This window comes from Pan troglodytes, chromosome 16 (genome assembly GCF_028858775.2).
Source record: "Pan troglodytes isolate AG18354 chromosome 16, NHGRI_mPanTro3-v2.0_pri, whole genome shotgun sequence".
Lineage (NCBI taxonomy): Eukaryota > Metazoa > Chordata > Mammalia > Primates > Hominidae > Pan > Pan troglodytes.
The window spans coordinates 40,856,266-40,869,533 of NC_072414.2; the positions used below are offsets into that span (position 1 = coordinate 40,856,266).

The 13,268-nt window shown below is 38.8% G+C and overlaps 2 protein-coding genes across 3 annotated transcripts in view; one reads left to right on the forward strand and one right to left on the reverse strand.

Moving 5' to 3' along the window:
* SHC4 (SHC adaptor protein 4) overlaps positions 1–13,268 on the reverse strand; it is a 147,064-nt gene that overhangs the window by 43,484 nt on the left and 90,312 nt on the right. For both annotated transcript variants that reach the window (XM_054666913.1, XM_510385.8), the window contains one exon: positions 3,218–3,271. In XM_054666913.1, coding sequence (XP_054522888.1) covers positions 3,218–3,271 — 54 coding nt within the window. The remainder of the gene's footprint in view (positions 1–3,217; positions 3,272–13,268) is intronic.
* Positions 9,254–10,926, forward strand: EID1 (EP300 interacting inhibitor of differentiation 1). The gene has a single exon (NM_001246498.1). The coding sequence runs from the start codon at positions 9,297–9,299 to the stop codon at positions 9,858–9,860; it is 564 nt and encodes a 187-aa protein (NP_001233427.1). The 5' UTR covers positions 9,254–9,296; the 3' UTR covers positions 9,861–10,926.

Here is a 13,268-nt window from a genome sequence, read left to right on the forward strand (position 1 = left end):
TTTTATATGAATTTAGAAGGAAAGCCACAATTGCTGGGGACTTTGCCACTCTTATTCAAGTGAAGAGGTGGTCTGATGCCAGCCATGCTGTCTGGTAGGTCCAATTATGGGAAAGAGGCTGAGACCTCTCCAGACCTCAGTTTTCTCATTTTCAAAACAGCCTCCAACATTGGCATAGTTCTAAAATTCTATAGCTGTAAACATTTGGGAGAATTTACAGAATGCTAAAAGTAAAGCACAAATAGCAGGGGAAAATATGTTTAAATGTATTTAATTTTTGACATACTCACAATGCATTTTTTAAGTGGAGAAAGTATATATAGTTATAGAGGCATTACCAACAACTGTTTTCAGGGCTGACGGATGGAAAACAACTGTTTTTGCAAAGAGAGTAAAAATGAGGGTGAGCAAAGGCCAAGAGATGAGAAGACTATTCATTATTTTTGAAATTTTGGGGGAAATCTTGTAGAAAGATTACTATGTTGGACCTCAGGGACTTTTAAGTCAGCTTCCTACCCTTGTACACAGTTCGCTGTGAAGCTGTAAACGATCTCAGTTAATATCCTAAAACAAATATGGGTATGTGTTAGCAATTGTGGTAGTAGTTACTTCTTGTGACTGTGTGCCAGGAACTGCGCTAACACTAACCATGTATCATTTCACTTAATTCCCACAACACTGTCAGGCAATAGGGATTATCCTCCATTTACATATGAGGACTCTGGAGTTTAGGGAGTTTAAATAAGTCACGTCTACTTGACTCCAAAGCCTGGCAGTACATAATACTGCCTCCCTGACCTGATGGTAAAACTTCATAGAGATGATTTCTAATGCCAATGCTTAGGGTGGCTCCAGACTTCTATTTTACTAGACAGGTGCTTTAACCAACCAAGCCATGGCACCGCCGCCAGATTTCTACTTTAAATTAGAATCAACAGGCTTTCTCACCAGCTTTAGAGAGCACAGAGGTGCTCTCAATGCAGCAGGTACAAACTTTCCCATAGTGGCCACAAATTATTTAATGTTTGTTTTTTATAGGAACAGTGGTTTGGTCAATTTAAAGAACTAAAGGCACATGAAGAGAGTATGAAAAAAATTAAGATTCTGGAGAACAATAACAGAAATCATTCAGGGCATGCCTTGAGTAAATGAGTGTTTGCGCACCAATTCTAACATGATGACAACCCTTGAGAAATTTAGGGCAAATGCCAATAATTATTTTTCACACTACATGTATAAACACTACTTTAAATCTCTTAAGAAAAGTATTTGAGTTCCTTCATGGATGACTGAGCTAGGAAGAAGAGAAAGTGCTGGTATTTTTCAGCCTGGATTCAGTTGACCCTCCCTGCCAGCCACCATCCTTGGTGTTGCTATTGAGGCCAGATTACAAGGCTGGATGGAAAAGAGTCCAGATAGGCTCTTGGGCTCAGATAGCAGCTGCTAAGCACCAGACACCTTGTATGTCCCTTGTTTGCTAATGGGAATTCACAATTAGGCATCTGTGGAATTTCTTGGGGAAAAGGTGGAACTCTTAACATTTGGTTTACTTTTAAAAATGGCAGCATCATGGAACTAATATATAATAGTTATTTGAAAATAACTATACCCCAGGCTAAAAGATGAGGAAGTAGTAAAGCTTAAAGGGGAAATTGAATATCCATTAATTAGAAAACAAGGGTTTGAAATCCTGTAAAGGCTGCTTTTCTTCCATATGCTTCATGAGCCAAGATCGTGCCACTGCACTCCAGCCTGAGTGACAAGAGTAAGACGCCATCTCAAAAAAATAAAAATAAAAAAATAAAAAAGCATGTCTTGGTTTGACATGCTTAAATACTTTGGGTCATTGGTAGCCAATGTGAAGACAAGTAATTATTGAGGTGTTTTTAAGAATTGGCTAATTTAAATAACATTTAGCTATATATTTTATACACAGGTAAGTTACACCAACACCCAAGAGGAAGAACCTACTTAAATACTTTAGATGCCAGTAAATGAAGCAATGATTACAGAGTAACTTCAGAACTTTACTTCCTTTTAGGATATACAATTATTTCTCCCCCATTGAATATTTAGCAAAAAGTTTAAAACAAATGAAAACTACCATGGTATCAGCTGCCAGATTTAGTTTTTAGCATCCTCTATATCTTTCTTGGGTTTCTAGGTTACTGTCCTATCATTTATGACTCTACATTTTATTCCTCAATTACAGGTGAAAACTAAATGTGGTGGATAGAAAACAATCAATGGTTAAACTGAATTGTATTGGTTCGTTCCTGAAGGATATAATCTTTTCTTTAAAAAATGCTTTCCAGAAAAGAAGGTAATACATTCTGAGTAAGAACAAGGTCTGTGTATGTTCCCCCTGCTTTCTTGACATGACTGATGTTTAACCATTATGAAAGTCATACTCCATCCTCTTCTAACCTTTCATCAAAACATATGGAAGATTAGAAGAGGAAAGAGTACAATAAAAAGACCAATAATGTCACAGAGTGGCAAAAGTATTCTTCTACTCCCTCAGTTTAAACAGATTTGCTTCTTGCTCAGTTGCAGGCTCCCTAGCTTCAAAGCCCCTCTCCTTTTGCTGTGGTCCAGAAATGGTGCAGTAGGGAGTCAAGGAATGACACTCCATTCTGCAGAGTAGGCTTGGAGAAATCCTGTACAATTTCTGGGAAGTGAGTATCACATGACCCCATCTTGGTAGAGAAGAACTACAAGTTCTCTCTCCCCAGCTCAGCATTTCCTCCATGAGTTCCTGCAAACCTGGTTGCTCATTCCAGATTAGACTTAGTTGACTTGGTTGATATATCAAGTCCAGTTGATTAGTAAAGTGTTCCAGAAACTCTGTGTTGAGAAGAATTCTAAGGAAGGATTGAGCAACACATGTATGACATACTTGCTTTTCATGACCTAGATATTATCAACAAGAAGCTTATTAGATGATAACTCCATGGCTAATAACACAATGGAGCACTACTAGCTCATCTACTAATCCAAGTATTTTAAAATTTAATAATAGGAAATGTTTGCCTAAAGCAAATATTTTATTATCTGCTACATGTAGCTATTCACAGACTGTAATAGTATGTTAGGAAAAGACATGTAGTGGCTAATATGGTTTATGTAAAAGTTATTTTATTTTATTATCATCCAGCCCCAAATGTCAAGAAGTTATTTTAACTCATAAAAAGAACTTCTGTGAATCCATACTTACAGGATCCCCTCCAGAGGCAAATGAAATAGACTGCATATGATGATTTGCAATAATCTGAAAAACATAAACATGTATGCTAATATAAATTGTTATTTCTAGTTATATACAGTCTAACAGTAATAGACATACATTTGTTTGGTTTTTGCCTGATCAGCATCCCTTTGAAAAACACCCAACCTACACTCTATAATAATCTCATTTAAACCATGAGATTCTGATGATTTGTGATGCCCATCTCACTGCCCACCCAGGTGGAACATTATCTAGGGCTAGCCAATCAGAAAATACCATCTCTCTGGATACAGCAGAGCCAATCAATGTATTTTGGGAAGAACTGAAATGAATAATAGGAGAGAAAGCATCTCACTCTGCCATTAAAAACTATGTAAGCCCAAAGCTTCTAGGGGCCATATTATGCTGCCATGTGAGAAAAGTCTGCTGGAATATGAAGCTTTTCTTCTGATGAAAATCGGAACTGAGAACTAAAAATAGGAAAAAAGTCTGGTGGTAACATTTGTTCCATCACTTTAACCAATATATTTCACCCTCTCCCTTTATATTTTTGTTTCTTTTTGCAAAAGTTAGTTTGAATTTGATTTCAGTCATTCACTACTAAATGTATCCTGAGTAAGGCACTAACATTAGGACTTCTAATATGAGTAACAATCGCCAAGTAAACCGCATTAATTAGCTAAGAAGATTGTCTTCTATTTGAGAGTCTAGGATTGCTTGTTTGCAAACCACAGTGTAATGACCATTTGCAGAGACATATTTGTCATGCTATTTTGAAGGTTCATTAAAACACCAACTATGCACCTATTGACTAATCCTGCTTTCAAAATTGTGTGACAGAATCTACCAAAGCTGATTATATAAGATGACCAGCAATTTTATTCCTAGACGTATATCCAACACAATTGTGTAAATATGTGCAACAAAAAATATTCTCAAAGAAGACAATAACTGCCCTGTTCATAACAGCCCTAAATTGGAAACAATTCCAATGATGACTATTGTAATATTCAAATGGTGGCATACTATATAGCAGCAACATGTTTGCTGAGCAAAAGAAGTCTAACACAAAGAATATATACTGCATGGCTTAATTTATATGAAGTTCAAAACTAGGCAAAATTATGGTATTTGAAATCAGAACAGTGGTTATTTCTGGAGCACAGGAAGAAGGGGCAAAAGATTTTCTGGGATTGCTGGAGTTTCTTGATCTGAATATTGGTTATACAACTGTTCATTTTGTGATAATTATTATGGACTTATTATCTGTGTACTTGTCTACATTTATATTTCAGTAAAAACAAAGTCAATATACAAAGATCAATGTCATTCCCATATATCAACAATAGTCGGCCGGGCGCAGTGGCTCACACCTGTAATCCCAACCCTTTGGGAGGCCGTGGCGGGCGGATCATGAGGTCAGGAGATTGAGACCATCCTAGCTAACACAGTGAAACCCCATCTCTACTAAAAATACAAAAAATTAGCTGGGCGTGGTGGGCACCTGTAGTCCCCGCTACTCAGGAGGCTGAGGCAGGAGAATGGTGTGAACCCGGGAGGCGGAGCTTGCAGTGAGCCGAGATCATGCCACCGCACTCCAGCCTGGGCTACAGAGTGTGACTCCATCTCAAAAAAAAAAAAAAAAAAAAAGAAAAATAGCCAATTAGACACTGTATTTTTGGGAGAAAGGTACACTTTGTAAGAGTACTTTAGTACAAAACTAATAAGAATCATGTAATGCTTTTTGGAAAACTTCATTGAAGAGTATAAATAAGATCTGAACAAGTAGAAAGATATATATCACTTTCATGGATGAGAAGATGGTATTACAAAGGTGTCGATCCTACCCCAGATTAATTTACAAATTCCATGCAATTCCAATAAAAATGCTTCTAAAATTCATATGGAAGAATAAATGTGCAAGAAGAGCTAAAGCAAATTTTAAAAGAACAGATGCATAAGAATTCCCTTATCAGATAATAAGAAATATTATAATATCATATTCAAGATGCTCCTAAATTCATATGAAAGAATAAATGCACAAGAAGAGTTAGCGCAGTTTTTTAAAGAACAAAGACAAAATATTCCTCATCAAACAGCAAGATATAAAACTGTAGAAATGTCACAAGAATTCAAAGTCTAAAAATAGACTCATGTATTTAAGAACTTTTAGTCTATGATAAATCTGACACCAAGCAGCAGTCAGCCAGAAATCATTTGTCCATGGTGAGGAGAACTAAAGCAGGGGCTCCCGACTCCCCTGGCCAGAGACCAGTACCAGTCCGTGGCCTGTTAGGAACTGGGCTGCAGAGCAGGAGGTGAGCAGTGGATGAGCAAGAGAAGCTTCATGTGTATGTACTGCTGCTCCCTGTTGCTCACATTACTGTCTGAGTTCCGTCTCCTGTCAGATCAGCGGCGGCATTAGATTCTTATAGGAGAATGAACCCTATTGTGAACTACACATACGAGGGATCTAGGTTGCATGCTCCTTATGAGAATCTAATGCTTGATGACCTGAGGTAGAGCTGAGGTGGTGATGCTAGTGCTGGGGAGTGGCTGCAAATACAGATTAACAATAGCAGAGAGGTTTGACTGCACAGAGACCATAATAAATCAATTGCTTGCAGACTCATATCAAAACCCTATCGGTAAGTAGCAAGTGACATTTAAGTTGCATCTGGTGGCAGGCTACATAGTGGCAAGTGAGTTGATGTACTTCAGTTGTACAGCTGCAGCTGATGGCAGGCTTTAAGTCTGAATCCGACTATTTTAGTTTGTGCCTGGCCCGCCCATTATTTTATTTACCACTCCCATCCATGTCTCTTTCCTGCACCATGCACTTTCTTGGTCACAGTTTTGGTAAGCCCATAAGCTACCCCTAGCCAAAATGAGTAAAAAACAAACTTCACTGGAGAGGTTCTTTGAAAAGGGGGAAAGATCCAGTGATGAGACTGCAGAAGACTTTAAGACTGCCAACAAAAAGAAAGCTGCATTTAAAAGAAAATACCAAGAGTCCTACTTAAAATACCAGTTCATTGCAACAGGTGATTCACATTATCCAAGCTTGCTTTGCATAACATGTAGCAAGTGGCTAACAAAGCCATGAAGCCTTCTAAACTGCTTTGTCACATGGAGACCACACACCCTGCATTAATACTAAGCCTTTGGAGTTTTTCAAAAGAAAACAATGTGAACACAAAGAATAGAAGCAATTATTGAAGGCCACCACTTCATCAGATGTGTTTGCACTGAGAGCATCATTCTTAGTGGCTAACCACATTGCTAAAGCTAAGAAGTCCTTTACTATTGGTGAAGAGTTGATCCTGCCTGCTTCTAAGGACATTTGTCATGAACTTTCAGGAGAGGCTGCAGTTCAAAAGGTGGCATGTGTTCCTCTTTTGGCTAGCACCGCAACTAGATGAACTGATGAAATATCAGAGGATAATGAGGCACAATTGTTAGAAAGGAACAATGCTTTTTTTGTGTGATATATTTTGCAGGAGGATGTGAATGAGGATATGTTATATGCACTTTTGTTGCCAACCAGCACCAAAGATGCAGAACTATTCAAGTCTTTGAATGATTACATATCAGGAAAGTGGAATCAGTCATTTTGCATCGGTATATGCACGGGTGGAGCAGCTGCCATGACTGGATGGCATTTTGGTTTCACTACTCAGGTCAAAGAGGTCGCTTCTGAATGTGAGTCTATGCACCGTGTCATCCATAGAGAAATGATGGCTAGTCAGAAAATGTCACCTGAACTTAACAACATTTTGCAATATGTGCTTAAAATTATCAACCATATTATACATGCCCTTAACTCACATCTGTTTGTGCAGCTCTGTGAGGAGATGGATGCAGAGCACACACATCTTCTCTTACACACAGAAGTGAGATGGCTTTCTAAAGGTAGATCACTGGCCAGAGTTTTTGAGTTAAGAGAGCTGCTTCAGAGATTTCTTTGTAGAAAAACAGTCACCATTGGCGGCACATTTCAGTGACACAGAATGGGTCACAAAAAAACTTGCTTACTTGTGTGACATATTCAACCTGCTCAGTGAACTCTGTCACTTCAGGGACGAACAACAACTGTGTTCAACTTGGCAGATAAGGTGGCTGCATTCAAAGCCAAACTGGAATCATGCGGGTGACAAATGAACACTGGGATTTCTGACATTTCAAACATTAGCAGAGATTTTGAAAGAGACTGAGCCAGGTTCTTCTTTCTCCCAGCTGGTGCATGATCACCTATCTCAGCTTTCAAAATATTTTGAGCATTACTTCCTGTATTAGTCATGGTTCTCTAGAAGCACAGAACTAATGGAATAGATATATACATATATATATACACACACACACACGTATATACACATACGCACATACATATACACATATATATGTATATATATGTAAAGGGGAGTTCATTAAGTATTAACTCACATGATCACAAGGTCCTACAATAGGCTGTCTGCAGGCTAAGGAGAGAGGAGAGCCAGTCCGAGTTCTGAAACTGAAGAACTTGGGAATCCAATGTTCGAGGGCAGGAAGCATCCAACACAGGAGAAAGATTTAGGCTGGGAGGCTAGGCCAGTCTCTCTTTTCACATTTTTCTGCCTGCTTATATTCTAGCCAAGCTGGCAGCTGATTAGATTGTGCCCAGCCAGATTAAGGGTGGGTCTGCCTTTCGCAGCCCACTGACTCAAATGTTAATCTCCTTTGGCAACACCCTCACAGACACACCAAGGATCAATACTTGTATCCTTCAATCCAATCAAGTTGACACTCAGTATTAACCATCACACTTCTCATCCACAAAAGACGGAATGGATCTGTGACCCATTTGTGAATAAGCCAGGTGAATCCACTTTGTCCACGCTAGAAGAGGATCAACTGCTTGATACTGCAAATGACGGTGGCTTTAAAAGTATGTTTGAGACAACTTCAAATCTCCATACGTTCTCGATTAAAGTCAAGGCGGAACATCCTGAGATTGCCACAAAAGTACTGAAAAGCCTCCTTCCATTTTCAACATCCTATCTTTGTGAGGCAGGATTTTCCACAGTAACAGCAACCAAAATGAGATTACAGAATAGACCGGACATAAGGAACACACCTCGGGTGTCACTGTGTCTCATCACCCCCAGATGGGACCATCTAGTTGCAGGAAAACAAGCTCAGGGCTCCCACTGATTCTACATTATGGTGAGTTGTATAATTCTACATAACTATAATGTAATAATAATAAAGTGCAGAATAAATGAAATGTGCTTGAATCCTGTAAGTATACACAGTCATATAATTCATATAAGTATATACAACTTAAAAGCTGAGGCTTTTAAGTTGAAGGTAAAAACAGGTAAAACATGTTTTTAAAAAACACACAAAATAGTATTTTGCTATGAATACATAAAGATACATGTAAATGCAAATAAAAAGAATTCAAAGAATACACACCGCATTGCTAATAGTGGAAAGATACCTCCCAGGCGAAAAGAAATGGGACCAAGTATTTCTTCACTATAACTAAAAAAAAAAAAAAGTACAATATATCTCTTGTTTGTGAATTTAACTTTTTAAATGAAAACACTAAAAGGACAAAATGGATTAGTTCTTAATATGCTGATCTGTGGTTATGGATGTTGTCTGGTTTGGAGACGTGGATTTACAAGTCATCAGTACATCGGTAAATTGCCCAGGGGAGGAGGAAGCGGGGGAAGGAGCATTAAATGTTACGAAGGCCATGTAAGGTTATTTTCCGGTTTGCAGCATTACAAGCAGCAGTAGGGTTAAGTAACACAGAAACTGTTACGCTCTTGCATGCAGGGTCCCTAGATACGAAGTTCGAATCGATGGAAACGTAGCTCAAAAGGCGACGCCAACACCCCAGAGAAAACACTGAGCTACTCCAACCACAATGGCCCGCCAAGCAGGAGGCGGTACCTGAGGACCCCGCCTGCGCGCGGGGTTACGCAAGCGCGCAGCCTTTGCGCACGCGCACGCACGCACGGCCGCGCAGCATCTGTCTTGCTGGAAGCTTTTTCCTAGAGGTTGAGCGGTTTGCACAATGTCGGAAATGGCTGAGTTGTCCGAGCTCTATGAAGAGAGCAGTGACCTGCAGATGGATGTGATGCCTGGCGAGGGTGACCTTCCGCAGATGGAGGTAGGCAGCGGGAGCCGGGAGCTATCCCTGCGTCCCTCCCGCAGCGGGGCCCAACAGCTCGAGGAGGAAGGCCCAATGGAGGAGGAGGAGGCCCTGCCAATGGCGGCGCCAGAGGGGAAACGGAGCCTTGCTAACGGGCCCAACGCTGGGGAGCAGCCAGGCCAGGTGGCGGGCGCAGACTTCGAGAGCGAGGACGAGGGCGAGGAATTTGATGACTGGGAGGACGACTACGACTATCCCGAAGAGGAGCAGCTTAGTGGTGCCGGCTACAGAGTATCAGCCGCTCTTGAAGAAGCCGACAAGATGTTTCTGAGAACAAGAGAACCAGCCCTGGATGGCGGGTTTCAGATGCATTATGAGAAGACCCCGTTTGATCAGTTAGCTTTTATCGAAGAGCTTTTTTCACTGATGGTTGTCAATCGTCTGACCGAAGAACTCGGCTGTGATGAGATTATTGATAGAGAGTAGTTAGATGCTGTTAAAAGAGGAGGAAACTACTTGAGGAGGGACCCAACTTTCCGCTATCTTTTGGGTTCATTCCAAATAGTTTTGTGCCATTGAAAAACTTGACCTTCAAAAAAATTTGTTTTTCAGAATAGAAGACAATAGGACAGTGACTGCACAGTTGTGAAAAAGGAAGAGAATCATTAAAGAAAAAGAAAAAAGATTTTAAGACCGTTGAAATCAGTTATCAAGAATGTCCTAAAACACCTATGGCTTTGACTTTGTTATTGATCCAGATTATTTTCCTTGCATTGGGGAAAATATCTTTCATATTTGTTTGCTGTAAAGATGGTTTTGCAAGAATAAGTCATGACCAAGATAAAGTGCCAATACAAAAGCCCACTGATACTAATTATATAATGAGAAAAAAAATGTATCCAACTAGGACACATATCTTTTGAGTTATTTGGACTGAAAGCTTAAGAAAACTTGGAAAATTCTATTTTGTGATCTAGTCAAGCCACAGTTATCAAAGGCTACATTTTCAGTGTAAGATAAATGGATGAGTAAACTCAAATATGTATCACGTGTGCTTTGTATCTTAAGATGTGTTTCCAAGAGCATCTGAAATTTTGTTTGTACATGTATCTTGATCATTTATAAAGCCACTGTGATCTGTAAATCAAGAAAATCCATTGTCATAACCATTTTTAAAAGTCAAAAATTAAGACATCCTTAATTAAAAAGTTTCAAATCTAGACACTAAATGTGTGTGAATGTACAAAGAAAACAAACCATTGCTTATGCTGTTATATACTAGAGAAATTTTGTTTTGCTTGCTGTTTTAACTTGACAGATGAAGGACTTTAGTTGAACTTCATATTGTAAGAACTGTTAATAAAAGTTGTCAAGTAAAAAGCCCTATATCTAAAAAGACTTTATGAACAGTTATTCTATCAACTTTTAAAGGTTTTAAACCTGCCCAGAAATTACCTTGGTATCTGAAGTTTCCCTCTGTCTCCTCCTCTAATTAAGCTTGTTATTTGTTATGCACCAGCATTGGAGATAATAAAATTTCTTGTTCTGTGTATTTTGTTTGGCTAATAGTATTGCATACATACTTTCTCTGTATACTACTTTCTATTGTATGTGTTAACCAGTATTAAGGGAAAATGATCCAGCTTCAGCTATCTAATTCACAAATTAATTTCTGGAAATTAAACTTTGTAAATTAAGTTTTTGCCTATAAGAATTTGCTGGTCTGGGAAAACCTGCCCTATCAATGAGTATGTTGCCGTGGTTACCTTACTAAGATGCTGAAGTTCTAGGAGAGTAATGATTACATCAGAAGGCTAGGTTCAGCAAAATAAGTGTATCAGCAGGTTTTATCATGATCAGTAAAAAGGTTCCAAATGCTTCTGCTCCATTATAGCAGTAAAGAACGAATATCCAATGCAACAGGACAATTCAGAGCCTTATTTATTTTATGGTCATCCTGTCTTTTGGGGAGAGAGATCTGTAAAAGATAGGACTGTGACAAGGCTGATCAGAATTGCTCAGACACTAGCTGGGTTAGGAGGGAGAGATGGTGGAAGTAAAATGTTGGTGCTTAGACTTAATCCTACTGCCTCTTCCACTGCTTTCTCAATTAGTGTGCAGCTACGGTCAGATGAGTGTGGATAGGTAATTAATTGCATGCATGATGTAAATTAGTGTGGGTGGGGGTATGCTAGTGCACAATAAACTGGCTGGTTGTATTTACCTCCAGATCTTTATCAGGAAAGTTTATCTTTACTAGGAAAGATAAACTCTTGGAAAAAAAAATCTGCGGTCCACAAACTAGAAGGTTGTGATTCTGTTTCTCTCTGGGACTGAGTAGGGCAAAGAGGTGGGGGTGGGAAACACTATTCCATCTGAAGGCCCATCTTGGGGAGAAAAACCTGGGCTCTGCAATTGACTCGGTTGTTTTTCAGTCTTAAAAATAGGCAGTAAGCTGAGAGACAATGAAAATTGTAAATACTTACTTGTATTTATTGAGGATAGAAAACATTTTAACACCCCTTTTAGGGGTGTAAAATTATTTGTGTTTCTTTTACATGCAGTTGCCACAGACAAACCAGACTACTTGGTTAAAATTTGGGTTCTACTATTTATTAGCTCAGTAACTGGGAAATTAATCTCTCTGGCTCGTGTCCTAAACTGAAAATAGGAACAATTGGATGTACCTTACAAATTGTGAGGACTAAATGACGATGTGTGTGAGAGTGTGCGTGTGTGTGTGTATCTTCATTTAAGGGAGCTAGAGAAAGGAGTTCTGGGGAAATTCTGATTTTGCAAGGTAGGGGATTTAAAGAAGCTTTTGAGTACACAGTGTGATTAGGGAGAGTTTTCCAAATTTATCCATACATATTATAAATGTTCGCTTAGATCAGATATCCCATGTTGGCTGTCTTCAGGCCACAGATCTATTTTGTTTGGTTCATGCTTATAATTTTAAGAGACCAACATCTCAGTACAGAGACAGCAGCTAAAAATCTAGATTCTTACCTTTTTATTATTTTTTTTTTTTAAGTAAAAGATCTGGGAGCCTTTGACCTATAGACCTATGTAGCCAACAAACAAACAAAAAAAAAAGCAAAAAAAAAAAAAAACATCTGATTCACCTTTAGATAAGGAAGATTCTGTTTGCCAAGTCCCTCAGTGTTGTCTCCCCAACACAGAGGCCAGGTAGCACTTGACATTTATCATTGGGCCTGCACCATTGTTTTTTCTTGTGCTTGCACAGCTTGCATTACCTACTTGGCCTCTAAATATCTCAAGTTGCCTCTCCTTGTAGAGACTAAAGGATGTCTCAATTTTTGCCTGTTTTACCTTAACTCTATTACCCTTCTGAATTCAGTACCTGTTAGAGTTGTAGAAATCAGTAAAGAATTAGTGGGAGTGTGAGCAACTGAGACTCTGACTTTGCTTGAGGCCCTAAAATACTATATTAAAGTATGTCAATAAAGTCTGTTGCTTGAATTTTAAAACAAGGAAATACCTATAACTTACCCTTGCAAAAATGTATTCCCATCCTGAAATATGGTAATATTTAAAAATTGCAAGCATCGCATGTTTAATATTTTCTGCCTCTGGAGGTTTGTAAAATATTTTCTGGGAATGAATTGTTATATTCTTGATGTTCTCAGTGGCCAAAGATAAATGTGAACTATCCGTTCCATAAATGCTATCATCTATGAATATATCCATAAATTTGAACCTTTGTTTTCAGTCCAAAGCATATCTTAGAAATTAAGTGGGGGTGGGGAAGGCATTAGTATTTCTTTGTATTTATTTTACAACTTCCAGTGGTAGCATTAAGGATTTAATTAATCCTTTTCTGGTGCTGTATCCACAAGGTCTCTCATCTTTGCTGCCTTCATTTCTTAAACA